At 51.4% G+C, this 27,748-nt stretch overlaps 1 protein-coding gene across 3 annotated transcripts in view; it reads left to right on the top strand.

Moving 5' to 3' along the window:
* LOC105465968 (discs large MAGUK scaffold protein 5) overlaps positions 1–27,685 on the top strand; it is a 149,067-nt gene extending 121,382 nt beyond the window's left edge. For all 3 annotated transcript variants that reach the window (XM_071068791.1, XM_011714643.2, XM_011714644.3), the window contains exons 18-32: positions 787–899; positions 1,563–1,652; positions 1,937–2,087; positions 6,232–6,394; positions 6,589–6,722; positions 7,426–7,566; positions 8,794–8,977; positions 10,575–10,723; positions 11,584–11,754; positions 12,643–12,839; positions 21,892–22,035; positions 22,296–22,423; positions 23,551–23,660; positions 24,387–24,496; positions 25,935–27,685. In XM_071068791.1, the coding sequence (XP_070924892.1) occupies positions 787–899; positions 1,563–1,652; positions 1,937–2,087; positions 6,232–6,394; positions 6,589–6,722; positions 7,426–7,566; positions 8,794–8,977; positions 10,575–10,723; positions 11,584–11,754; positions 12,643–12,839; positions 21,892–22,035; positions 22,296–22,423; positions 23,551–23,660; positions 24,387–24,496; positions 25,935–26,038 (2,089 nt within the window). In that variant the 3' untranslated portion in view covers positions 26,039–27,685. The remainder of the gene's footprint in view (positions 1–786; positions 900–1,562; positions 1,653–1,936; positions 2,088–6,231; positions 6,395–6,588; positions 6,723–7,425; positions 7,567–8,793; positions 8,978–10,574; positions 10,724–11,583; positions 11,755–12,642; positions 12,840–21,891; positions 22,036–22,295; positions 22,424–23,550; positions 23,661–24,386; positions 24,497–25,934) is intronic.
* The last annotated feature ends 63 nt before the right edge of the window (positions 27,686–27,748 follow it).

The following is a 27,748-nucleotide window of genomic DNA, read 5'->3' as shown; positions in this document are numbered from 1 at the left end:
TGACAGGCTGGGCTGTGACTTGGAAGAGAGTGGCAAGTTAGAGTGGGTGGTCAGAAAGGGCCCTGTGGCAGAGGGGATGCTGCTGTGACCAGAAGGAGGAAAGAGGCCAGCCGCACAAGACCTGGACTGGAGCCTCCAGGGAGAAGGGCCATCAGTGCCAAGGCCAGGGTACCCGCGCACAGTGGTGGGAGCTTGGCAAAGGGACAGCGAGTCAGGAAGAGGTTTGAGGTCACAGGGACCTGCAGCCGTGATAAAAAGTTTGGATTTTATTCTAAGGACAGTGGAGACCACTGGAGAGTTTAAGCAGGGAAGAGATGTCATCTCATTGCATAGCCAGAAAAAGATGCTGTTGAGGCCTGGCCTCAGGGCAGCCTGACGTGGGCGATCCCTGCTCTGCCGTCCAGTTTCCTAGGCACACTGTCCTGAGTGAGGCACATAGGTCCCCTCCCCAAAGTCCTCTGCGCCCATCTTGTCCCTCCTTACCCACTTCCTGGGAGAATAGGTTCCCCCTCCCCGGGCCCACCCAGGTTCCAGAGCCTCTGTTTTTTATCGCTTCCTCCTAGTGAGCCTAATCCTGACCCCATGGCTGAAGTGGGTATGACACTGGCCACCCCATGTGTGTGGCCTTTTCTACTGCTTGAAGGCTATCCTTGGCCGATCATCAGTGGCTCCTGGGCCTCCCTTCTGCCTGCTTGGGAAGCCTTGGCTGGTCTGTGTGTTTCTTCCCAGTGGCCACATCTGTTTCTGTTTCTCTTCCGGAACTCCTCACCTCTTGTTTTTACGCAGTGTCCAGCACCAGGGACGCCTGAGCCTGGACCTGAGCCACAGGGCCTGCAGCGACTACTCTGAGATGAGAGCCACCCATGGGTCCAACTCACTGCCCTCCAGCGCCCGCCTCGGTAACTGCACCATTTGGACTTTGTGCTGCCGCGGGTGCCAAGCTTTTCTTCTCTGCCTGCATCCTAATGTCCAGATCTGTGGGTGGGCTCCCCACACGAGCTCCTGTCACCTCCTGGGACTGAGCTCATTTCCCTACTGGGAAGGGCTGCTTCCTTCACGGGCCAGCGATGCCCATGCTGCTGTCAGAGCCATTGTTTTCGCCTTCTGCTTTCTGTGGGGCCCTTATGGTCATTCAGGTGATCGCTCAGCTAGGAGCCTTGCTCCCTGTCCCTGAGGTTGTTGGCCTCATTCTGGACTGTTTTATATGGCTCTTCATACATTTTTGTATGGAAAGTGAACCCCAGAGGAGAGTCAGACAGAGGTAGCCCTTGGCGATCTTGCGGGAGCAGATGGAGCCGCCGCTGTGTCACTTAGGCTGCTGTTCCGTGGCTGGAAGTGAGACTTGTGTGCCTCTGTTCTGGAGCAGTCTGTGCCTGCACAGTTTATTGAGATAAATGTTAAACGTCTGCTTTTCCTGACTGTTCCACATCAAGGCTCCCTTGGGAGTAAACAGCAGGGCCCAGCTTTGCGTTTATCATCCTGACTGGTAGCCTGGTGGAGAGGGAGGACAGGGTGGTGTTTAACCACAAGGCCTGAAGTTTTGTTCCCATATGGAACAATAGGTTCTTCGAGTAACTTGCAATTCAAGGCGGAACGCATTAAAATCCCATCAACACCAAGATATCCGCGGTCTGTCGTGGGCTCTGACAGAGGTAAGGACTTCTGGACACTCCCATCTGTCCTGCTTTTCCTGCAGTCTGATTCCTCATGGTGGAGTCTCTGGGCTTAGCTGAGAACTTCATAGTCATCTCAGTCAGTCAGTAAAAATTCACTGAACCCAGCAGTAGGCCTGGTGATGTGGGAGGTAGGGGGCAACGCAGAGCCCAGCATCGAACTCCAGACTATGCAATGCAGTGGGGATAGGCTGCCTCTTGATCTTGGCTGTTGGGGAAGTGAGATGGGGGTTCACAACGGCATTACCTGCTCCTCTCTGCAGGTTCAGTGTCACATTCTGAATGCAGCACTCCTCCGCAGTCACCCCTGAACATCGACACCCTGTCCTCTTGTAGCCAGTCCCAGACCTCAGCCTCCACATTGCCCAGAATCGCTGTCAACCCCGCCTCCCTCGGGGAGCGGAGAAAGGACAGGTGAGTGTGGTGTCATCGGTGGCGTGGGTAAACCAGTGGACAGTGTGCACCCTGGCGGCGGGCCCGGGCTCTGCAGGGAAGGGGCTTAGTAGAAGCAGCAGGAGTAGCTTGGGTGTCCCAGCTTTTGCCGGTATCACCAGTAAGTGCCATAGGGCACTGGATGCAGGGAGGTGGGGCACGTGTGGATGGCAAGGCAGGGAGCCCAGTGGGCTCACAGTAGATGATGCTGGAAACGACCTGACGGTGATTGTGCCATCATGGCACCGTTTACACCGTCCTGGGCCCTTGTTCAAGCACTTTACATGTGGCTAAGTCACGAGATTCTTCCAGGGACCTTGTCAGTGTCGTTATTATTGTTATCCCTGTTTCACAGTTGAGGAAACTGGATCCAGACGTTGGAGTGACAGACCTGTGGCCACGTGGTTAGCGGCTGGCACCGGGACTCATTCTTACCCTTTGCTTTTCCCTCTCACTCGAAGCTTTCTGTTATGAAATAAAATATACACAGGAAGAAAGTGTATAAAGCATAAATGTACAGCCTAGCTTTTTACTGGTTCATTTTAGAATGCAGGTCCATCTTAGGTTTCAGGTTGACTGTAGGCTTGCTGTCTGTCCAGAGGCACCTCCTCTGTGGAGTCCGTCCCCCCTGCGCACTATGCACACACATCCCTCTGTGTTGTTCCCCTAGACGAAACTTACTAGATTGTGTTTATATTTAATAGCTTCTGTCCAGATTGTAGATCTTAAAGAGCTCTGATTAAAATTAAACTTTATTTAATCACCAAAAGAAACACAGCTACTCTCGTTCATTTGAATCCAGAAAGCTGAGGCCTCTGTAGCTAGGAGCCTCAGCATGGGTGGGCCCTATATTAAGAAAATCTTTTTTTTTTTTTTTGTTGAGACAGTTTTGCTCTTGTCCCCCAGGCTGGAGTGCAGTGGTGCAATCTTGGCTCACTGCAATCTCCGCCTCCCCAGTTCAAGTGATTCTCTTGCCTCAGCCTCCCGAGTGGCTGGGATTACAGGCGCCCACCACCACGCCTGGCTAATTCGCGTATTTTTGGTGGAGACGGGGTTTCACCATGTTGGTCAAGCTGGTCTTGAACTCCTGACCTCAGGTGATCCGTGGGCCTTGGCCTCCCAAAATGTTGGGATTACAGACGTGAGCCACCGCACCCAGCCAGAGAAAATCTTATATTTGACTTGAAAATCTGAACTTAAAAGGCAACAAACCAGAGAACCTGAGGGGTAACAGAAAGACACCAAAACTCAGCGGCCTGGCCCCAATAGGGGAATTGGGTGTAACTCATAGGAAGTGCTGACGGAGCTTTTACCATGTGGCACGTGCAGGAGCATGCTGGCCTGTTTTACTCAGCCCCGGCCCTGGCCACGGAGAGGACGGGACTTTCCCCAAGTGAAGTGGGTTCTTCAGTTGTGGAAAGGGCCTTGCCACCCACCGTCAGGCATTCCCTTAGCTCCTTGCAGGGCATGGAGAGCCAGGACCTGCTCCAGAAGGGAGAAAAATGTGAGTGACTCCTGCCCTCATGGTAGTTAGGATCCGATTGGAGATGAAATTTGACATGTGTGACCTGACTGAGCAACAGCTTTCTTTTTAAAAATAGCCCTGTTTCCCAGATTCTGAAGTATAGTATTTTATATTTGTTACGGAAAATCGGGGACATAGAAAAGTAGGAAGAAGGCTGAGTGCGGTGGTTCATGCCTATAATCCCAGCACTTTGGGAGGCTGAGGCAGGTGGATCACCTGAGGTCAGGAATTCGAGACCAGCCTGGCCAACATGGTGAAACCCCATCTCTACTAAAAATACAAAAATTAGCCAGGCATGGTGGCGGGCGCCTGTAGTCCCTGTTACTCGGGAGGCTGAGGCAGGAGAATTGCTTGAACCCGGGAGGCGGAGGTTGTAGTGAGCTGAGATCGCAGCACTGCACTCCAGCGTGGGTGACAGAGTAAGACTCCGTCTCAAAAAATAAAAAGCAGACAAGTAGAGAGAAGAAAAAAGTCACAGATAATCTCTTCAACAAGAGATTCAATTGCCTTTACCCTTTGGAAATATATATGTATATATATTACATGCTTTATTATTTATGTACATAATTACATCTCCCTTAATGTTATGTTTTTAGCTATTTGTGATAGTTTAAGTATACTTTATAAACCTCTTTTGAGAAGCAGCTATTGTTTAGAGAAAACTTTGCATATTATAAACAATTCAAATAATTCAGAAGACTAAAAAGTAAAGATTATCTCTGGCTAGGTGAGATAGCTTATGCCTGTAATCCCAACACTTTGGGTGGTTGAGATGGGCGGATCACCTGAGGTCAGAAGTTTGAAACCAGCCTGGCCAACATGGTGAAACCCCGTCTCTACTAAAAACAAAAATTAGCTGGGCATGATGGTGCACACCTGTAATCCCAGCTACTTGGGAGGCTGAGGCAGGAGAATTGTTGGAATCTGGGAGGTGGAGGTTGCAGTGAGCTGAGATCATGCCACTGCACTCCAGCCTGGGTGACAGAGCGAGAATCCGTCTCCAAAAAAAAAAGAAAAAAAGATTATCTCAGATCCCCTCACCTGGAGACACCATTGCTAACACTTGGTAATGTCCTGCGTAAGAAGCCTCCTTGTGCATAAATCCACGCATACTTGTGTATGCAGATGCAGATAAATATAAGTAAAATGATGCCGATCGGGCCTCCCCACCCCGTGGTGCGTCCCTTACATCTTTGCATGTCGCTGGAACCTGAGAACCTGCTTCAGATCGTCATTCTGTCGTGTGGCTATTGCTGTGACTTAGTCGCTTGCTCCTTTATTGTGATAACACCTGTTGTATGGAGGTGGACCTCTTTCTGCTCTGGGTCTCTGTTTCATCATCTAAGGCTGGAGCAGGAGGGTGATCTGGGGGTGGCTGTGTGCGAAGGGCTCTGCAGCTGTCCACAGCACGGGGCTCTAATCCGTGTTGCATCAAAAGGGACTGTGGGTGTAGGCTGGGGTGGATCTGTCTGAGCTGGAGGGTCAAGGGAGGACTTCTAGAGTGGGCAAGTTTGGGAAGTGGGAACACTTTGGAGGGTGGGATAAAGCAGGGACAACTCAAGAATAATTTTAATCTCCTCTTCCCAAGAGGGCTGGGCCACAGGGCCGCAGGCTGAGAGTGCCAATCGGGAAGCTGCTCTGCCTCCAGGTGGCTGGGGTGGGGTGGTTTAGGTGCCTCCCTGCTGGAATCTATCCCGACCATGTGCTGTAGAGGGGACCTGGACTGGCCCCCTCAGCCTTTGGCTATATGGTTTTATCCTGTGAGGAAAAGCTCAGGTGTCCACACCCTGGAGGAATGAGGCCCTGGGCGGCGTGAAGTCCCGACGGGAGGCTCCGCATCACTCGACTGTCTTTTCCGTTATGTTCCAGGTGTCTCTGATTGTCTTTCTCCTCTGAGCGTCCCTTCTTTCTAACCTTTGTCACCTTCCAGATGTCTCTGCCACCACAGATCTCTTCTGAGGCTGCCTGTGGCCACCAGGCCCAGGCCTTCCACCATGCGGTTGGCTTGCCCAGAGGCTCCCCACCGAGACCCTGCCCCAGTGCCCTTGGGTACACTGGACAGCCCCAGGGCAGCAAGTGCATGACTGCAACCTTGCTCCTAGCTGCCTCCTCCCTTTACAAAGGCTTGGGTCTGCAGCGGCTTAATTTCCATGACCAGTTTGCATCACTCTGTGTAGCCAGTAAACATAAAAATGGATTATTTTCTGTTGCCCCCTCAGGATGGAATGTCATCCCAAGAGCCATCTCTTTTCCTCGGAGGGCATCTCGAGCCCCCCGGAGTTTGTAATTGCATATTGTGGGGCAGCTTCTCTCCCATAATGAAAATCTGCGTGTATCAGTGTTGATAGTTCACACAGATCGTTCTCTGTGTCTTTGGCCTGGGTGGTTGCGTGTCTGGGTGTGCTGGCTCGTGTTGCGTGAGGCTGTGGGAATGTGGTCCTTTGTCACACAGGGTTAGGCCCACCGTGTCCCCATGTAGCTGTGTCACAATGGGAGCATCCAGGCTTGGGGCCCTTTCTGCACTGCCTGATTGGAGAACTCAGGCTCTCCCCAACCCTTTTGTTTGACCCTGAGTCCCCGAAACTTTTGACTTTTCCTTAGGCCTTATGTGGAGGAGCCACGCCACGTGAAGGTGCAGAAGGGCTCAGAGCCACTGGGCATCTCCATCGTGAGTGGAGAGAAGGGTGGCATCTATGTCTCCAAGGTGACCGTGGGGAGCATCGCTCACCAGGCTGGCCTGGAGTACGGGGATCAGTTACTGGAGGTGAGAGGGAGCTGCCCTCCTGCATGGCGCCCATGGAAACCTGCCCTTCTTCCCCCCTCCTCCTCCTAGGGAACCGCAGTGCTCCCAAGTCCCTAGGGCCTCCTCCCTGTCCACAGCCCCGACTCCATCACTGAGCCCCGACTCCATCACTGAGCCCCGACTCCATCACTGAGCCCCTCCTGATGTTTCCCCAGTTCAATGGCATAAACCTGCGGAGCGCCACGGAGCAGCAGGCGCGGCTCATCATCGGGCAGCAGTGTGATACCATCACCATCCTGGCCCAGTACAACCCCCACGTGCACCAGCTCAGCAGCCACTCTCGGTCCAGGTGAGCGCGGGCCTCCCCGGGCCGTCTGGGCTGGGGGTGGAGAGGTGGGTGTGGCAGCACTCCACTCATTGCAGGGGGACTCAGGGTGACAGCTGCAAGTTCTGAGGATCCTACTGCTGCTAAAGAGAGAATTGACCAGCCCTGGATTTTGGAAAAGGGGCATATAGAGAGAGGCTGTCTTCTCCTGAAATGGGGTGTGAAAACAGATGGCTGTGGTCCCCCTGAACAGCAGCGGCCTGTGGTAGCCAGGAGCTGTGGCCCAGGGGGTGGATTCTCACTCAAAGTGTTTGGCTCCCTGTCCAGGAGCAGATGCTGTACACCTGTCTGTATCTGCCCCTGAGTTGTGGGTGGAAGGGCAGAAAAGAAGGGGAGGCACGCCCGGCAGTGCTGCGTCACAAGCTCAGCAGGAGAGATGGGATGCACAGGCAGAGGAAAAGGGACAGGACGCGCACAGCTCCCCGAGGCCAGATGCCTTTGGAGGGGGCCCCTGAGCTGAGGACAGGTGGAGGGGAGAGGACAGGTGGATGCTTTGGGGTGGATGTCATGGGTCCAGGCTTCTAATGTGTCTGTTCTGCTCAGGGCACAGGGTGCAGGGCTGTGTGACCCGGTCCCCATTTATAGCTCAGACCTAGTTGCCACAGGAGCGGGGGTGGCTCTGGGTATCTTTATACTGCTCCTTATCCCTCCTGTCCTCCGTCTCCAGCTCACACCTGGACCCTGCCGGTACCCACTCCACTCTCCAGGGCAGCGGCACCACCACCCCGGAGCATCCCTCTGTCGTTGACCCACTGATGGAGCAGGACGAGGGGCCTAGCACCCCCCCAGCCAAGCAGAGCAGCTCCAGGTCAGCAGATGTGTGCTGTGAGCCTTCCCTGTGTCCACTTCGGCTGGGTGGGGCTGAGCACATTCTCCAAGTGGCGTGGGCACTGGGCAGCTGGCCTCATATGCTGCAGGCCACACACCAGGTCTTCAGGAATTGGGCTGGGAGCACAGCATTCCTTTTTTCCCTCCCTGCTCTCTTTTCCTTTCTCTCTTTCTCCTGTTTTCTAATTGACTTGTTCTTTCCCCTGCATCTTCTCTTTCTCTTCTCCTTTTCTCATTCACTCGCTTTCTGAGTCTGTCTTTGGACACATTCCCACAGTCGTCACCCCGCCAGGCCCTGGGCTCTGGCCACCCACAGCAGTGCTTCCCTCAACGAGGTGGCAGACCAGTGCTGGGCACAGTGTGCAGCACAGTCAAAACTGCTGGCCGCCACGCAGGAAGATCACTGGAGTGTGGCAGGGGAGGTGGCAGCTGGATTAAAATGTTCAGGACAGGCAAGAGCCAGGGGTGGGCAAGTCCAGGCCAAGGGAGCAGCAGAGTTCAGGAGGAGGAAGAGCTGTGTCTCCAGCACTGAGAGGCCTTCACTAAGCCCTGGGCAGCATCTCACAGAATGAGGCCAGCTCTGCATTCTCTATACCAGAGTTTGTCACTGGGAACTTACCTGCTGCAAGGTTTTCCTCCCAGGCTGGCATCTCCCCTGAAGCCCTCTTTATCTGTTTCCATCGCTGTCCCATCTCTCTCCCTCCATGTGTTCAGCAGCTTACTTTCAGCTTCCCTCCCTTGATTGTAAGTGCCTTGATGGCAAGGGGTTCCTCTTCACGAGTTAGCAGTTCCTTGGTCTATAGAAGTTGCTTGGTAGACATTTGCTGAATGCATTGCTGTGCTCTGGACAGTGAGGCCAACTTTACCTTTCCTTAGGAAGAACTAAGGAAAATGGGTGTGATCCCCATGGGAGAGAGGCCATCCTGATCTCTAAGGCATGAGATTGATAGCCGGGCCTGGGAGCCTGGGTTTTGACTCCCCATTCAACTGACTTTGGACCTGGGGTCTTGCCTTCATCTCCAGTGCACCTCAGCATCCTGCCCTGAACGCCGAGCCAGTAGAACTGGCGGCCACCTCTCAGCTCCCTGTGGTTCTGAGAACCCAGGAAGCAGGCAGAAAGCGATTAAGACCCTGGCCACTGCTTTGTCTTTTTGTGCCTCCTCCCTCCTTGTGCACAGTTGAGGAACTTTGTTTTGTTTCCTGAAAGGATTGCGGGAGATACCAACAAGAAGACCCTGGAGCCACGCATTGTCTTCATCAAAAAGTCCCAGCTGGAGCTTGGGGTGCACTTGTGTGGTGGGAACCTGCATGGGGTGTTTGTGGCTGAGGTGGAGGATGACAGTCCTGCCAAGGGTCCTGACGGCCTCGTGCCAGGGGACCTCATCCTGGAGGTGAGTTCTTAGCTGCTGAGTAGGCCAGGCCTCCATCTACCTGCCCCAGGTGGCTTGCTGCCATCTCAGGTGGCACCAAAGACAGAGGAGTACAGCCTCTCATCTGGTGAGCCAGTCAGGGCTGACTTTTGTTGTTGAGGCAGAGTCTTGCTCTGTTGCTCAGACTGGATTGCACTGGCACAATCTCGGCTCACTGCAACCTTCACTTCCCAGGTTCAAGCGGTTCTTCTGCCTCAGCCTTCCGAGTAGCTGGGACTACAGGCGTGTGCCACAATACCAAGCTAATTTTTATATTTTTAGTAGAGACCAGATTTCACCATGTTGCCCAGGCTGGTCTCAAACTCCTGACCTCAAGTGATCTGCCCGCCTTGGCCTTCCAAAGTGCTATGATGACAGGCATGAGCTACCGTGCCCAGCCTCAGGGTTGATTTTTTTTTTGAGACGGAGTTTTGCTCTTGTTGCCCACACTGGAGTACAGTGGCACAATCTTGGTTCACTGCAACTTCTGCCTCCCAGGTTCAAGCGATTCTCCTGCCTCAGCCACCTGAGTAGCTGAGATTACAGGTGCGCACCAACACGCCCAGCTAATTTTGTTTTGTATTTTTAGTAGAGACGGGGTTTTATCACATTGGACAGGCTGGTCTCAAACTCCTGACCTCAGGTGATCCACCTGCCTTGGCCTCCCAAAGTACAGGGATTACAGGCGTGAGCCACTGTGCCTGGCCAGGGTTGATTTTTAATCCCTGTAAACCCAGAATTCTGCCAAGCCCCTTTGAGCAGGTCCCTGTGAAGCCAGGTAGGCCATCGAGGGAACCTGAGGGCAGAGCCTTGGCTCAGGCCCTGGGCACCAGGAGGTGCTTGCCCTCAGGTGGTGTAGCTGCAGGACTGTTCTGATGAGAGAGGATGGTTTTTCTCTGTGGTCTCCTGCCTCATGGGGGAGATGGTTTGTGAGAATATAAAGGCACAAGTTGGGCTGGGCTTGGTGGCTCACACCTGTAATCCCAGAACTTTAGGAGGCCAAGGTGGGAGAATTGCTTGAGCCCAGGAGTTCAAGACCAGCCTGGGCAACATAGTGAGACCCTATCTTTACAAAAAACAAAACAAAATTTAGCCAGGCATGGTGGAGTGTGCCTGTAGTCCCAGCTACTCTGGAGGCTGAGGTGGGAGGATCACTTGAGCTTAGGAGGTCTGGGCTACAGTGAGCTGTGATTGCACTACTGCACTCAGTCTGTGTGACAGAGGGGAGACCCTGTTTCAAAAAATAAATAAATAAAAGCACAGGTAGCATCAGCAAGAGGAAGGGCCCTATTCTGAAAAGCCCAGACTTGCTGGTCACCAGAACAGGGTTTTTCCTGGATAAGCTGTCAAGGGCAGAGCAGCCACTTGGCAGAGGACCTGATGTCCAGGGAGCATGCACGGGAGCTGGAGGCTGGGGAGACCGTGAAGACTCAGCCCTTTCTGCAGAGGGGAGGCAGGCAGAGTCTCAGTTAAGGAGGGATGTGGAATTTCTGCCATATGGTCAGCACTGGCCCCTCTCGAATGCCCATGCTGTCCCCTGGCTTCTGCCTTCTGACACGTCCACCCCCATCCCTGGCAGTATGGCAGCCTGGACATGCGGAATAAGACAGTGGAGGAGGTCTACGTGGAAATGCTGAAGCCCAGGGATGGCGTCCGCCTGAAGGTGCAGTACCGCCCCGAGGAGTTCACGAAGGCCAAGGGCCTGCCTGGCGACAGCTTCTACATCAGGTACCAGTGGCTGGGGAATCAGTGGGAGATTTGGGGACAGAGGACAGGCTTTCATTGGAGATTCTCTTCCTGGTAAATGGCTGTCTGTTTCTTGCCCCACAAGGCTGGGGCCATGATCATCATTCCTTGACACTCAAATCTGCACACTTATTTATGGTGAGATGACTGTGACTTAGAACAACCTTTAGGGCTTAAAGAAACAGGTGGGCTCCTTTAGGGCTTAAGGCCTGGAGAATTTGGAGGCAGTCAAGCCCCATTTTCCTGTGTGCTGTGCTCCTTTTTTTCTGGTGTCCCCCAAGCCAGGTTTGCAGATCCCTCTGCAGTGTGTGTGGACTTCCAGGCATCTTCAGTGCCCTTACTACTGTATGAAATGCTGTGGGCATTTAGGGATGGCAGCAGGCTTTCTAGGAGGAGCTCAGAGCTTTCTTTTCATTTCCTAAGATCCGAGATCACAGAAAGCATGAGAACACTGATGCGGTACCACTCCCTGTCTCTAGGGTAGGAGATGACATGTTTCCATCCTAGGGAGATTCCAGTCTGTGGGAACCAGGGGCCTGGGCTTCGAGGAGGGAGGCAACTGGGAAAGGCCACCTGGAAAGGGAAGTTATGGCCTCAGATCCTGGCGAGTTCTTTCTGATGGGGATGTGCCCTCAGTGTTAGGGGAGCAAAGGCAGTCTTTGTCCCTTTATGTAAAACACAGGGCTCCCCACTTTGAGATTCACCACCTCGGCGGTTCCTGATCAAGTTTGGAGATAGCTCAAAGCAGAATATCAGCCTTAGGGGCCTGGCCACAGAAGGCACCTTGTTTGTCCTCGGTGGCCAGAGCCACCTGATCATGTTCCCTCTGTGCTGTGGTCCAGGGCCCTGTACGACCGGCTGGCAGATGTGGAGCATGAGCTGAGCTTTAAGAAGGATGACATTCTCTACGTGGATGACACCTTGCCCCAGGGCACGTTTGGGTCCTGGATGGCTTGGCAGCTGGACGAGAATGCCCAGAAGATCCAGCGTGGGCAGATTCCCAGCAAATATGTGTAAGTGTTCTCTGGGTCTGGGGCCGGGTGGGGCAGGGGTCGCTGAGGGCCACCAGCCGTGGAGCTGTCCCATGGGAGGGGGCTGGGGCCAGGGCTGCCGGAGGAGGGATTCTGCTTCTCATCCTAGCTTCTGCTCTCTACGTTTTGACAAAAGTGCTGGTCTAAAAAGCTGCTCCTAGTGTGAGTCAGTGCTGCATGGAGCACAGTGGTGGGTCAGGAGGCGTTACTTGTTTTAGAAAAATGGATTTATGGAGATACTTACGCCTTGCTGCTCCCTCACAGTGTACCATTCAGTGGTTTTCAGCATATTCATAGGTGTGTGCAGCCGCCACCACAGTTAATTTTAGAGCATTTCCATCACCTCAAACAAACCCCAGACCCATTAGCTGTCAGCCGCTTATCCTACTGTCCTCCCACCCAGCCCTCAGCCCTAGGCAGCCACTACTTCACTTCTGATACCCACGGGTTTCCCTGTCTGGACTCCTGTGTGGATGGGATTGCATAGTGTAGCCTTTTGTCTGGCTCGTCACTGAGCATGTTTTCGAGGCAGCCTGCATCCCTGCATCATTTCCCTTCTATGGCAGGAAGTGTAACTCGTCACCAAGTGAAGGCTGTGCTAGCAGTTCTTTTTGACACTGAGCTGAATATGCTGTAGTAGAAAAAATCACCTGCTCTGAGAGCTTGCCCTGGTGCTGGTGTTCGTGTCGCCCCACAGGATGTACCGAGGGGTCCCAGGGGCATGGGAGGAGATGTAGCCTTGAGACCTGCCAAGGAGTGTAGGGGGAGCCTGGTGCCTGGCCCACCCTTGCTTTTCTCACCAGGTAGGTCGGGTAGGGTAAGGCAGCAGGGTCTCGATGGCCCTGCCCAGCATTGTCCCCTGTGCCACAGGATGGACCAAGAATTCTCCAGGAGGCTCAGCATGTCTGAAGTCAAAGATGATAATAGTGCCACAAAGACACTGTCGGCGGCTGCACGCCGGTCCTTTTTTCGGAGGAAACACAAGCACAAACGCAGCGGATCCAAGGATGGGAAAGACCTACTCTCCTTGGATCCCTTTTCCAATGACTCCATTCCACTCTTTGAAGGCAAGTGGCCGAGCTCATTTTCCAGTGGGCTCTCCAGATGGGGTTTGCTGTGGATCCAGGAGCTCCACAACTGGGACTTAAAGAAAAGAGAGGCTTACTTTGCATTGTGCACAAGTCTGAAGGTGTGTGTCCGGCTTGGTTGGGGGTGCTGCCATCTTCAGAGCCACATCTATGGGGTGTGGCTTCTATCCTCCCGGTCACTGCCTGTCAGTGCAACCAGCACATCCCTGTTTCAGGCAGCAGGAGGAAGGAAGGGGTAAGGCAGAAGTGTGCCTCAGCTGAGCGTGCCTCTTTCAGCAGCTGTCTGGAAGCCCTAACCTGTGACTTCGACTTACATCTCATTGTCCACTCGCATGTGCAAGAGAGGTCAAAAAGGCATGTTTTGGCCAGGCACAGTAGCTCACACCTTTAATCCCAGCACTTCGGGAGGCCGAGGTGGGTGGATCACCTGAAGTCGGGAGTTCGAGACCAGCCTGGCCAACGTGGTGAAACCCTGTCTCTACTAAAAATACAAAAATTAGCCAGGTGTGGTGGCATGCGCCTGTAATCCCAGCTACTTGGGAGACTGAGGCAGGAAAATCGCCTGAACCCAGGAGGCGGAGGTTGCAGTGACCCAAGATCGTTCCATTGTACTCCAGCCTGGGTGACAGAGCAAGATCCTGTCTCAAAAAATAATAATTAAAACAAGAAGAAAAGGCATGTTTCAGCTGGGTGTATTGCTGGCCTCAGTACGAGGTTCAGTTACTAAGGAAGAATGGAGGGATGGCTATTGGGTAGGCAGAAAGCAATCTCTGCTGAGTGCCTTGCTTGCCATTTGTTTTTAGGTTATTACAGGCTGCTTGGTAGTGACCAAGAGCCATCGGTTTCTGCAGAACGTCTGCATTTCTGGCCTCAGTCCTCTGTTCATTAACAACTCTTATATGATACTTCTGGGGCAAGATGCTAATCCTGGGCTGGAGTTGAGTAATAGGAGATGTCAGACATCCCCTAGTAAACAGTCCTTGTGGAAAGGATGCATTTATCCTTTAAAGCAAGAGGTCCTTAGGAACGTGGCACCCAGGGCCCTGGTGTGTGTCTACTGTCCTAGAACATACCCTCCCTGGCAATCAGGTATGGGGGTGGCAGTGAGCAGCAGAGTGTAGGGCAGCTGGCTGCCTCCCTCCCTCCCTTCCCTTTTCACAATGAAGACCTTAGGCCTAGGGAGTTGAGTGGATCACACTGTAGTTCATGGCCCCCTGTCACTATCAGCTGGGACAAGGGTTGGCAAACTATTGGCCATGGACTGAGTCTGGACCACTGCCTATTTTTAGATGGTCTGTGAGCTAAACATGGGTTTTTACACTTTTTAAAATGTAAGATGTAAAAAATCTGTTAGCCCTTTGCTGCTAACAGTTGCTTAATTTTGCCGTTTTGCCTTCAAAGCCTGAAGTATTTACTATCTTGCCCCTTATAGAAAAAGTTTAGGCCAGGCATGGTGGCACACACCTGTAATCCCAGCACTTTGGGAGGCTGAGGTGGGTGGATCACTTGAGGCAGGGAGTTCAAGACCAGCCTAGCCAACATGGTGAAACCCTATCTCTACTAAAAAAAATACAAAAATTAGCCTGGTGTGGTGGCTCATGCCTGTAGTTCCAGCTACTGAAGAGGCTGAGGCAGGAAGATTGCTTCAGCCTGGGGGATCAAAGCTGCAGTGAGCTGTGATCATGCTACTGCACTCTAGCCCCGGCAACAGAGTGAGACCCTGTCTCAAAAAAATAAAATAAAATAAATAAATAAATAAATAAATAAAAATTGCCAACCTGTTATTCAAGGCAAGGTTTCTCTCTTATTTTGCTTTTTGGTTTTCCTTCACTCTCTTTGGTCTCCACTCTTGTGCCCTCTGCTCCTTTCTCTGCAGGTGCCATTTCCGGTATATTTGGCATTTGTCCAGTGGTGTTAGCGTCTTTGAAAAATAGCCCTTTGTCTATTCTTCCTTTTAGCTCTTCAGGTCTTTTTCAGTACATATCTTGAAGTTGTCATGAGGTACATACACCTTTTGCATTGTTATACCTTCCTGGTAAATTGACCTTTTTATCATTATAAAATGTCCTTCTTGATCTCCAGGAGTGTTTCTTGCTGAAAGTCTATTTTATGTGATATTTTTATTGACATTACCAGTTTTCTTTTGGTTATCTTTGGCACAGTTTATCTTTTTCTTTTACTTCAAATTTTTCTGTCACTTTATATTTAAATATCCCTTGTAAGCAGCATGTGGGACTTTTTAAATCCACTGTGGCAATGTGTCTTTTTAAAAACTTTATCCAAGTGTAACATACATACAGCAGTGCGCACATTCATTTACAGAAAAGTGAGCAGCGTGAGGAATTTCCACAATCTGAACACCCTTGTGACAGTCTTGATTGTTTCATCAGGAGTATTTACCCTATTACATAAAGTAGACATTTGCCATCTTACTATTTGTTTTCTATTCATTCTACCTCATCTATGTTTGTCCCTTCCTTCTTGCTTTTTAAAAATTAATCATGTGTTTGTTTTATTCTGCCCCTATACCATCTACTATTATCCTTTCACATCTACTAGTGTTGTTTCTATTTTATTCTTTTGGGGGTTAAACTAGATGTCACAGCGTGCACCTTTGACTTACTGCTAGGAGAAATCATTGCTTTGACTACTTCCCTGATAATTGTAAAACAGGAAACCACTAACTCCATTTGTCTCTTTTCTAGCTTTGATACTATTCTCATTTTATTTTATTATTATTTTAGTTTTTGAGGCAGAATCTCGCTCTGTCACCCAGGCTGGAGTGCAGTGGTGAGATCTCGGCTCACTGCAACCTCCGCCTCCCAGGCTCAAGCAATTTTCCTGCCTCAGCCTGCCAAGTGGCTGGGATTACAGGCACCTGTCACCACATGTGGTTAATTTTTGTATTTTTAGTAAAGATGGGGTTTCACCATGTTGGCCAGGCTGGTCTTGAAACTCCTGACCTCAGTGAGCCGCCCACCTCAGCCTCCCAAAGTGCTGGGATTACAGGCACAAGGCATTGTGCCCGGCCATACTTTTCTCATTTTAATTCTACAGCTACTTTAACTCCGACTCAGTCTATCCATTTGCACATCAGTTATTCATCAGTTTTTGCCTTTTACATTTCCATTGCTCCTCATTCCTTCCTGCAGTTTTGTGCTTCTTTCTTACTTTGTTTTCTTTCTGCTAAACAACTCGCAGAAATGTTTTTCTTATAATGCAGGTTTGTTGGTGACACATCCTGTCAGTGTTTGTGTCTGAAAATGTCCATTTTAATATCGTTTTTGGAGATTTTCACTGGATGTAGAATTTTAGATTGGTGGATGTTTTACTTGGGTGCTTTAAAGATACCATTCCTGGTCCATGGCTCTCTTTGTGTAGTAGTTTCCCGTGGCTGCTGTACCCAATTACCACAGACTGTGTGTGGCTTCAAACACACGGGTTTATCCTCCCAGTTCCGGAGGCCAGAAGTCCACACTCAGGACCACTGGGTCAGTCAAATTGTTGGCCAGCCTTCGCTCCCTCGGGGCTTGAGGAGAGAGCCTGTTCCTTGCCCCTGCCAGCTTCTAGTGGCTGCCACCAAGCCTTTGCTGTGGCCACATCACTGTCACCTTCAAATTTCATCCGCTCCGTCTTCACGTCACCTCCTGTTCCACGTGGGTCTGTCTGTCAACTCCCTCTGCCTCTCAGAGGACCCATGGGGTTTTATTTAGGACCCACCTACCCAGATACTCCAGGAAAAGCCCCTCCTCCCAAGGCCTTTAACTGAATCATTGCTTCTTTTGTTGCATAAGGTAATGCTCATGGGATCTGGGGCTTAGGACGTGAATCAGTCTTTGGGGGACACTTGTCAGCCTGCCATGCTCATTGCAGGTGAGAAGTCATCCTTGCAGGCTCAGTGCCGAAGGCAGTGCCACCACCCGTCCACCACCATGGGTGGGTAGGGTTTTCTCTGCCTTTCTTTCTCAGAAAGAAATTTCTTAATTTCTTACCATACCATGCTTCCACTGTGTGGTTTTCTTTGTGTTTATCCTGCTCAGAAGGTTCTTAGCGCTTTTTACATCTATAGCTTGGTGGTGTGGTCGGTTTTGGAGATTCCTGGCTGCAGTTTCTTTCATACTGCTTCTGTGCTGACCTTGCCTCTCCTCGGGGTTTTCAGTCTTCGACCATACCATGTCTGTGTCCTATCTTCTGGGCTCTTTTTCTCCTGTATTTTCCACTTCTTTCTTTCTCTCCATGATTCAGCCAGCCTGGTTGTTTTTTAGTCACCTTTTTTCATGTTTATTATTCCACTCTTCTGTTGCATCCATTATGTTCTTACTTTCAGAAATTGTATTTTATTTATCACTCTAGAGTTTCTACTTGGTTCTTTTTTACCAGGCTTTAATTCTCTGCTGAGACTTTCCCTCTTGTCATCTGTCCTCTTAAATACTTTAGTCATATGTTTTTAAAGACCGCGTTTGGTAACTGTCATGTGTGGTCATCCCTGAGTCTCTTTCTGTGGTCTTTGTTTTTCTTGGTCCTGCCCCATGATATGCCTGGTTATTGTTTATTGAGATGTCAGAAGTTATGTTTAGGGGATTTTCGGGGCTCTGAGTGATGTTGCTGGCCTCCAGAGAGGGTCTGCCCTCTGCTCTGGAGATAGCCGCTGCTCGCAGATCACCTCGATCCAGCCACAGGCTCAGCTGACCTCAGGATGGGTTGCAGCTTTTGTGCAGCTGGTGGTTCACCCTGACCCTAGGGGGCGGCCCACCAGTGGTCCCAGCCTGGGGTGTTCCTTAGTGCCGCTCCTCACTAGGGAGCCTTGACTTCCAGTTTCTCACTCTTCAGCACTGGGAGGCCATGGAACACTCTACTCTGCTCAGTGTCTCAGTGACTTTCTTAGATGCTTAGCTTCTTGCTTTTCACAGCTTAAGAATTTGGCAAATAGTTTTAAGGGAAAACCTCTGATATCAGACTTAGTTCTTTGCCCTTCCCTTCCTCTGGAATCATGACCCATCAGGTCGTGGCAGCCCTGAACTCCGTTTCGATCTCACCTGCTTTGGAGATTTTCAGAAACTTTTTGTGGGTTCTCAGTCCTTAGCGGCCCTCTGCCCGGGTTCTCAGCCCTCAGCAGCGGCCCTCTGCCTGTGTTCTCAGCCCTCAGCAGCGGCCCTCTGCCTGGGTTCTCTGCCCCTCACTCTCACTTTAGAAGTCTCTACTTGCTCTGAAGGGGGAAAGGCCTGCAGAATGTCAGCTTCTACTACTCCAATTTCCTTCTCTCCAGGATCTTGGCATCTCAAATCCTGTTTGTCTCTGCCACTCTACGATGCCTTCAAAAAGATATTTCTCATTTTTTACCCAGATTTTCTAGTTGTTCTCCAAGGGATGATGCAAGCTGTTCCATTATACCTGGGAGTAGTAATACCTATGTAGTAGTTTAAAAGTTACCCCAGGTAATTCTAATGCACAGTGGGTTTTGAATTCCTGCTTTAGTTTATTGCTTCCAGCTGCCACATAGCATCCCTGGTACATCCCATAACCCTGCTGATTGTGCACCCACCCACAATGGTCTCCTAAGTGGACTCAACTCTCCACCGCCCAGAGGACACTGCATGTCTTTATGCTTGCCCCTTTAGGAGCTTGTGCGGGAGTGTCTCAGGAATATATGGAGGACTGGTTTTCCTTTTATCTTAGTCTGCTAGGGCTGCCATAACCAAATACCACAGGCCAGGCACGATGGCTCACACCTGTAATCCCAGCACTTTGGGAGGCTGAGGCGAGAGGATTGTTTGAGCCCAGGAGTTCGAGACCAGCCTGGGCAACATGGCAAGACTCCCATCTCTACAAAAACTTTAAAAAACTAATCAAGCGTGGTGGCGTGTGCCTGTAGTCCCAGCTGCTTAGGAGGCTGGGGCTGGAGGATGACCTAAGCCCAGGAGTTCAGTGCTGCAATGAGCTATGATTGTGCCACCCACTTCAGCAAGAGCATATCTCAAAAACAAACAAACAAAAAAACCCAAAAAATCAATACCACAGACTAGGTGACTTAAATCACAAGAATTCATTTTCTCCCAGTTCTTGAGGTTGGAAATCCGAGACCTGGGTGCCAGTGTGGTTGGTTCTGGTGAGGGTTCTCATCCTGCCTTGTATGCGGCTGCCTCTTTGCTGTGTCCTCACATGTTGGAGACAGAGAGATTGATCTCTGGTGTCTCTTCCTCTTAAAAAGCCACAGTTCCATCAGATTAGGGCCCTACTCTTCTGACCTCATTTAACTTACCTCCTGAAGACTCCGCCTCCAAATGTAGTCACTTTGGGACTTAGGGCTTCAGCATATAAATGTTGAGGGGACACAGTTCAGTCCACAGCACCTTTTAAAGAAAGCCATTGCAGTATGGTCTAAGGTTGGAACCCCCAAGACCATGCGTTTGCTGTGCCCTGATCAGCTGTAACCTTGGATAGGCTGGTTTTCTTCTCCAGTTGGAGTCAGTGACTCATAAGATGCTGTCTAGTCTTACGATTCTGTAATTGTGAGGACCTCTGACAAACAAGATTGTCAGGGAGGAACGGGAATCTCCTAAATTGGTACCCCACAATGTGGAATGTTAATAGTCAGTAAGGGAGAATATGATTTTTTTAACCATTAACATTTTAATGTATTTCTTTCCAGTTTTTTACTTAATACAACAAAACTGACATTACACTGCATTATGCCATTTTCATCCAGATAATTCCACTATCATATTGTTAGCATCTCCCATATCAGTAATATTCTTCCAAACCATTCTTTTAAGCACTATATTGAATTCCACCCTACAGCGACTGTGCCATAATTTGAGAATATGATTCTTATACCAGTAAATGGAGGGAACGGTGACATAGTGTACATCAGCAAGGAAGTGGATAAGTCGATGCAGAGGAAGTGTTCATGGCATGCCCAAAAGGAGTAGAGAGGCCCACCAGGAATCACCAGGGATGCCTCCCAGAAACACAGCCCCAGACAAGGAGCGAGTTACAAAATATCCACAGACACACTTAAACAATGTATATTTCAGGTTTCCTTTAGCATATAAAAGTCAGTTTATGAGAAGTAGGGTACACTTCCAGCTCATAATAGTGGTTACCTTCAAGTGGGCCGGTGGGGACTGGGGTTGGGGAAGGGATATCAGAGAGGAGTTGCTGGCCTTATCCATGAGGTTCGGATTTGTTACAGAAAGGATTTGTTTGTGTAAACTCCTCTCGGAGGAAGTTCTTTGTCCCCTGACTCCTCCTGGGAACCTTCACTCAGAACCACATGGGGTTCCAAGGTGGTGAATGTGACCACCAAACCCTCCAGTTTTAAACAACAGAGCTGCTGGTCACCAGGTTAGGCAATGCTGTGTAAAAGACTGTATGGATGTATGTGGATAATGATCAGTTTTATTATTTATTTATTATTTATTTATTTATTTTTATTGAGCTCTAGTCTTGCTCTGTTGCCCAGGCTGGAGTACAGTGGTGCAGTCTCAGCTCACTGCAACCTCCGCCTCCTGGGTTCAAGTGATTGTTGTGCTTCAGCCTCCCAAGTGGCTGGGACTACAGGCGCACGCCACCATACCCAGCTAATTTTTGTATTTTTAGTAGAGATGGGGTCTTGCCATATTGGCCAGGCTGGTCTCAAACTCCTGACCTCAAGCGATCCACGTGCCTCAGCCTCCCAAAGTACTGGGATTACCGACGTGAGCCACCACTCCCAGCAGAGATCACTTCTAAAAACACACGTGGGGACAGGGCAAGGGAAGAGGAGAGACTTGACTTATTCCCCCTGAGTTTGCCCACAGGTTGGTCTTCATGGAGCCTGCTGCTGCAGCTGGCACTGTGCTTGTGTTCTCCTGAGACCTCTGCCTCCTGGTCCCTGTGCCTACTCTGCAGTCACTCCTTGCTCTGCATATGCGTACAGATCCCTCCAGGCCGAGCCTCTCATGGACCGTTCCTCCCAAGCCTGCTGCCATCTTGTGCTCTGCCCTCCCTGTCACCTCCATACTTACCCTCTTGCCCTGCTCTTTCTGGAGACACCGCTCTCATCCCACTTGCCTCCTGGGCCTGCTCAAGTGGTCTCTTCACCCTGTCATCCAGCCACAGTGTCTACTGAAGCCTGTCACTCCTGGAATTGCCAGGCAGCTCTTGCGTGCTGTCTTGCTATTCATGTGTTGCTCTGTTGTGACTCTAGTTAAAGCGTGCCCTTTTTAATGGCAGGAACTCTGTGTTCTATTCTTTATTATGTTTCTGACATGCCAGCACGGTGACTTATACCAGGGAGATGCCAGGAAGATGCTTGCTGGGTTTTAGACCGTGTTCTCCCTGCAAGGACTTTATTCATTTGGTGCAAGGGGAGGTTTACTGCATGTATCAACTAGGATATTGGTTTGACTGCTTTAACTGAAACCAAGTAACAGTGGCTTAAGCATGATGGGCAGTTTATTTCTCTGTCATTTATAAGCCTGAGCTGTGGGTGATGTGGGAGAGGCAGTTGTGTTCTGAGGATCATCCAGGACCCAGGTCCCATCTTGTGACTCTTCTATTTCTTAAGGGTTATCCTCAACTGCATGGCCAGAGCTGGCTCACAGCACTCATGCGTTCTAGCCGTGCAGATGGGGGAGGCCTCACCTCTCTCACTGGGCAGGTCTGGGTTACACTGACCACACCTTCCTGGGGAGTGGGAGCTCTCCTGCCAAACCCCAGAGGTTGCCTTGCCAGAGAGCACAGGAGAATGGAGATGGGGCAGGGGAAGCAGGTGTGGACCCACGAGGAAAAATCAGAGCCGAAGGAAGCTCTGGGATGAGTGGTTGAGACCAGCTGCCTCTGGTGTTCACAGAGGGCGTGGGGGGTGCTCATGCTGGACTCCAGGGGTGACGATGCCCAGGTGTACCTGGGACATGAGATTTTCAGTGCTGAAGCTGGGGGAGTCCCAGGTAAACCAGAGTGGGCAAGGTCGGGGAGCGGGGTACCCCAGCCCCACTCAGGTCCTCCACTCCACGCTGGGTCTGTGACGCTGCTGCTCTCTCTCCCTCAGATTCGGTGAGCCTGGCCTATCAGCGGGTCCAGAAGGTGGACTGTGCCGCTCTGAGGCCTGTCCTGATTCTGGGGCCTTTGCTGGACGTGGTGAAAGAGATGCTGGTGAATGAGGCGCCTGGCAAGTTCTGCAGATGTCCCCTTGGTAAGGGGCATGGGGCACCCTCTATGCCTACTGGGTTCTTTGTCTCTATGTCCCTGTGCGCCTGCCTGCCCAGCTGTGCACAATGGGCGGCAGCACTGGGGGGCGGATTTCGCAGTATTTCAGAGCCTCCTGACGTGGGTCAGATTCATGCATGGCAGGACTGGGTAGTGACAGCTGCTGAGCAGTATTCTTCCCCTGCTCCCTCTGCTGGGGCTCAGCAGGGCCTGGGGCTCCCTGATTCCTGTGTCTGTGCTTTGCAGAGGTGATGAAGGCCTCCCAGCAGGCCATTGAGCGGGGTGTCAAAGATTGCCTGTTTGTCGACTATAAGCGGAGAAGCGGCCATTTCGATGTGACCACTGTGGCGTCAATAAAGGAGATCACAGAAAAGGTACCCAGGGCTTCAGTCTGAGGGTTAGGCATCCAGTATTAGACCCCCTGTGCACAGGTCTGGGCCCCTGGTCCGTGATCCTCTGCCCCAGCGGCTCTCAGACCTTAAGCCCACCGTGTTGTGTTAGTCTGAGTTCATCTGCGCCTGGGTTTGCCCTCATGGCTGCTGTGTGTTTCTGCAAGCACATCCCTTGGCGGGGGTGGAGGAGCTGCAGGCACGTCCCTTGGCGGGGGTGGAGGAGTTGCCCTGTGTGCATGCCGCCCGTCTCCCTCTCTGGCAGGTGGTGGGGAGTCTCATCTCTGATGAGAGTATTGAGCTCTGTAGAAAGGCCTCTTGCAGAGCATTCCAGAACGGGGTCCCCAAATGCATGTGCCGAACAATTTCACATGCACATTCTGGGGACAGGAACGTACCTTCCCTCAGGGTCCCTGCCCCTAAAAGGGCTATGTCTCTTGGTGCCTTCGAACATCCTAGGCAACATGAGGGCGGGGACATCTGTGGGGAGTGCTGGCGGAGCAAACACTCAGAGTCGGAGGACATGGCCGCTCCTTGGGCTGCATTTCTCCAGGCTGCTCAGCTTGCTCGCTGGGCTTTGCTTTCCTTCTCTGTGAGATGAAGGTGTTGGCTTCTCACTGCTGAAAGTGGGCGAGCTCTAGTGGGGGGAATGCCCTGGAGGAGCATCTGGGGGTGGGGAGTGCACGGGCCTGCACTCCGCCTGGAGGCCTGGGACGACAGACGTACTTCAGTCCCAGCCACATAAAGGCTCACCAGACTCTGGCTCTTCATTCGCTCAGTCTGGCAAAAATAATGCTTCAGAGGCCAGGGTGGGGCAGGGCTTTCAGAAAGTCCCTGTATCTGGGCAAAGGCGGGAAAGGAAGTTTGGAGTTGGGCTGGCCACCCCCCACCGGGCCCCACCAGCCCTGGCTGCCATCCTTGGCCTTCATCACAGCGAGTGGGGTTTGTTGGGAGTTTCCTGGGTACGGTTTCCCCACGGTGCACCGTGTGGCTTTACTGCCTTGTTTGTGGGTAGAGCTCTTTGAGGTGAGGTGGGTCCTGCTGGTGGCAGGAGAGGGCGCTGGCTGCCCCTCCCTGCCCCCCAGGGCTCACTCTGCACCCCCTACCCCCAGAACCGACACTGCCTCCTGGACATCGCTCCCCACGCCATCGAGCGGCTGCACCACATGCACATCTACCCCATTGTCATCTTCATCCACTACAAGAGCGCCAAGCATGTCAAGTAAGTGACTGGCCCCCTGGGCTCCGCCGGGGCCTTGTCACAGCTATGGCTGGGAGCCCAAGTGGGGAGCAGGGTGTGTTGGGGTGGGGGGTTGAGGAATGAGAGATGGGCCGAGGGTCTTGAAATAGGTAGCACATGTAGAAAATGACCCTTACCTCTCGGCCCTGTCCCCCACTCAGAGGTGGTGTCAGCCAAGCGCAGCCCCTTCCCCACGCCCGTCTGCCATTTGGGTGCTGCCACTGTTCCTTGGGCATGGCCAGCTTGGTCTGCGCAGCTCCCCTCCTGCCCCAGCCCCCTTTCCTCTCTACGTGCTGCTTAGGAGCAGGGGAGCCGGTGGCCTGGGCAGAGTCCCACTCAGCCCCGAGCCGGCTCATGACTCAGGAGCTGTTGCCTTCGCTGAGCTTCGGCTCCTGTGCTGGTTGGGCCAATGGCTCACCAAGACCATGCTCCATTTTGGCTTTCTGTGCTGCTGACCTTCTGGGACTTGTGCTGGGGCTGCTGGTGCGTCTGCTCCAAGTGCATGCACTGGGGTGCCCTCCCTCCGCCCTCTGCCCAGAGCTCCCCCACAGCCTGCAGACTGTGGCTGCACTTTATGTGGGGAGCACGTGGGGCCTCCCCCTACAGCCTACCCCTGCCTCGATGGGGCCCCTGTTAGCCTGGACAGAGGAAGGAAAGAGGGCCTGGAGGAGGCTCAGTGCTCAGCCTGGTGTCGGGCTGTTCCCACAGGGAGCAGAGAGACCCCATCTACCTGAGGGACAAGGTGACTCAGAGGCATTCCAAAGAGCAGTTTGAGGCGGCGCAGAAGGTTGAGCAGGAGTACAGCAGGTACTTCACAGGTAGGTGTGCGTGGGCCTGGAGCGGGGAGCAGGCAGCAGGGAAGGAAGCAGAGGCTTCCTAAGACAGTTTTCATAGCTGTGGAGAAGCCCGTGCTGCCTACATGCTCCCAAGTGCCGTCATGATCACGTTGCTGACAAGTCAGGTGTTCAGATTGCAGCCCCTGGCCAGTGTCAGGATTCTCACGGGTTGAATGTTAAGCTCACTGATCTTGGCCTCAGGTCCTGCCTGGCTTGCCCACTCGTTTCCACATGTGCAGTGGTGGGTCTGTCTCGCAGCACAGGTGCCGTTTAGTGCAGCCACAGTGTCCTCAGGCATGGCAGGGACTGCAGCAGCCCCCAGTGTGCCAGCAGTGGCTAGGGGCCCATCTGTCCCTAGCACCCTCCAGGGCAGGCCAGTTTTGCAGTGGGATTTGGCAAAAAAAAAAAAAAAAAATTGCTGCCCCCTTACCATCTCTGGTCTTCAAAGTGAAACTCAATGAAGTGTGGTTCTATTTCACCCTCCGGCCTTCATTCAGCCTCTTGAGGAAAGTCTGTCATTTGCAGGGTATTAGCATTTGCAGTCACAGAGGATGGGACAGGGATTCTAATTGCATTGTGGAGAGTGTTATGATCTAGTCCGGGGACCTGGACTTGGTGCCCGTGTGTGTGTAGGTATGTGCATGTGCAGGTGTGCATGCCTGTGTGTGTGCGCGCATATGTGTACTTTCATTTCCAATTCCTCACAGACTGGTATTTAGCCAAATACACTGACAATTCCTAGAGAGATGAAAATTTTAAAACTCTAAAACTTGGAAAAGGTAAGCTCCATTTTTTTCTTGTTAGATTCAACAGACATAAAATTACGACGTCCCGTTTCCATAGCACTCCGTTAGAAACGTCCCATTTCTAAACACTCACTGTCAGTTTCTGAGCGTGGCTTGTTGCAGTGGGGGCTTGGTTTGTGTCCAGGTGCTGTTCTGTGGAGCACACTGGAGTTCCCCTGGCCTGCTGTCTATAGACCCCAGCGTCAAACTCCTATAGTACAGAGCTGGCCCGAGTTGGAGTCATCATCGTGCTGTGACTCTCCTCTTGGCCATGAGCTGTCTGGCTCCTTAAACTGGTCGTTTCCTGCAGAATCCTGCTAACGATTAGACCACCGCTACATGTCCTCCAAACTTCTTTCTGATGCCCTGGGATTCCCCCAACCATCGCAAACCCAACCCAGGGTATTATTGCAGTGGGGTGGGCAGTTTATATGTGAGTGATCAATTCACGAGGGGCAATTTTCTTTCCCAGTTTCTTGTTGGTGAAGGTGAGTCAGGTGGGGATGGAGCAGAGTGCCAAGTAGCTCAAAGCAGACAGCCACACAGTAGAAAGAGTACAAACTGTACTGCCTTGCCTCAAACCTGGGGTCTTAACTCTGAGCTGAATGACATGTGTCTGGGGGTCTCTTTTGCAGGGGTCATCCAGGGAGGAGCCCTGTCAAGCATTTGCACTCAGATCTTGGCAATGGTCAATCAAGAACAAAATAAAGTCCTGTGGATTCCAGCCTGCCCGCTCTAGGAGAATGCTGTGCTGTGGATGACTGCAGCTGGCCGCCTGAGGGGACGCCAGGCTCAGCTCTTTTCTAGCGACTCAAAGTAGAAGTCTGTCCGTCTATGAACATGCAGGGGAAGGATCCGGAACCAGGACCCAGAAGCACCTCCTTTGTAGACAGAGGGCCACAGCTGTGTGCGGTCCAGGCCCAGGCCCGCGCCCTCTGCCCCTGTCACACGTGTTCTTTAACACAAAACAGATAACACTAAAGACGGGTTCAGCACCCACCTTTCTTTAGCCAGCTGATCAGAGATGCTGCAAAGAGAACCTTTTGGATCACTCGTTTACAAACCTTTTCTAAGTATTTGGTGGTTTATGTTTACTTGAACGGCTCCATGTTGCTGGTGCCCAGCCCCTGCCCCCTCTGTCAACCCCTGTCGCTTTGGTGTTGGTTTCATTCCCGTCTTCAGCAAAACGACCTTGGAACCTCAATGGGGGCTGCTTTGCTTTGGGAGGTTCTTGTTGGTGGGACCAGAGCTTTGACAAAGCTCCTGCTCCTCGGTGGCACCTCTCCTGGAAGGACGTCACAACTGCAGGTGCTCAGACTGCCTGTGGCAGCAGAACCAGTGCCTTTGGCATTTTCCTCCCACACTGGGGAAGGTGACTTTGGTGTTCTTACAAACTCGTCTCTCGGCCTTTCTCTCCTGCCTTCCACAGCCTCTCGTTTCTCCTCCATCTGTGCTTATTACTTGAGCACTGTGTCTGCTCTGTGAGAGCTGCGTGGGCAGGGCCGCGGTGGGGTCCAGGTGGTGTCAGCTGTGCTGATGCCTGCCATTGGGTCCTCCTTAGGCTCTGTAAGTCGTGACAGCCTTCATCAGTGCAATGTTTGCAGGGTAATTCTTAAACCTTTTAGAGGGTGGCAGGTACATCAGTTCCTTTTAATATGAAAACATTCATGTTTCAGACATTGAATTGAGAGCTTTTAGGGGAAGCATAATGGTTATTGTCACTATCAACAGTCTAAAAAGAAAAACTAAGGTCTTTTTAATCTTGGTTACAGCACTCACGGCATGCACCTTACTCAATGTGGGTGTCTTCGTTTGGGCTTTTTTTTTTTTTTTTGCACTTCTGAGGCTGGATATGTCTGGCTGAAGATTTGATGTGGTTCCTCCTTAAGCTGTGCGTCCTGTTAATAATAGGTACTGTATTGGGCTCTGTGTAAGTGTCATTGGGGTAGGACCTATATTTTAATACTGTTCCTAACATTTCATTTTACTAGCGAGAAATCTTTGATTTCATTTTATTCTTTGTAATTCTAGACACTAGATTGTAGTTTAGCCATACTGATGTTTTTTAAAAAGGGATATATTTTCTTGCACAGTTGTTCAAAAAAGAGACAAGTTTCAGTCCTCAATGCTGTCCTTTGTTTTACAGGTACAAGTTTTCTAGCTCAGACAAACTATGAAAAACTGTAGACTATTCTCAAGGTATTAACTCGCAGACCCTCTGGGGGTAGGGGCTGTTTTCTAAGTTGCAGGCAGAGTGGGACTGAGATGGTACAGTGTGCACACACAGGTACTGAGCTGACAGACTGGGATTTTCTGTACTAAAATGTTACTTTGTATCAAAAGTTAAACAGGCTTTAGTACAACAAATAAAGGTCAATTTCTGTAAGGTTGTGTTTGAAGATGCGAGTTTTTAATCTCTTCCTAGTCGGTCAGCTTTCCTGTATTTCTA

Source organism: Macaca nemestrina, chromosome 9 (genome assembly GCF_043159975.1).
Source record: "Macaca nemestrina isolate mMacNem1 chromosome 9, mMacNem.hap1, whole genome shotgun sequence".
NCBI lineage: Eukaryota > Metazoa > Chordata > Mammalia > Primates > Cercopithecidae > Macaca > Macaca nemestrina.
Note: the sequence above shows the minus strand (reverse complement) of the source record. Positions and strands in the feature narration are given on the sequence as shown.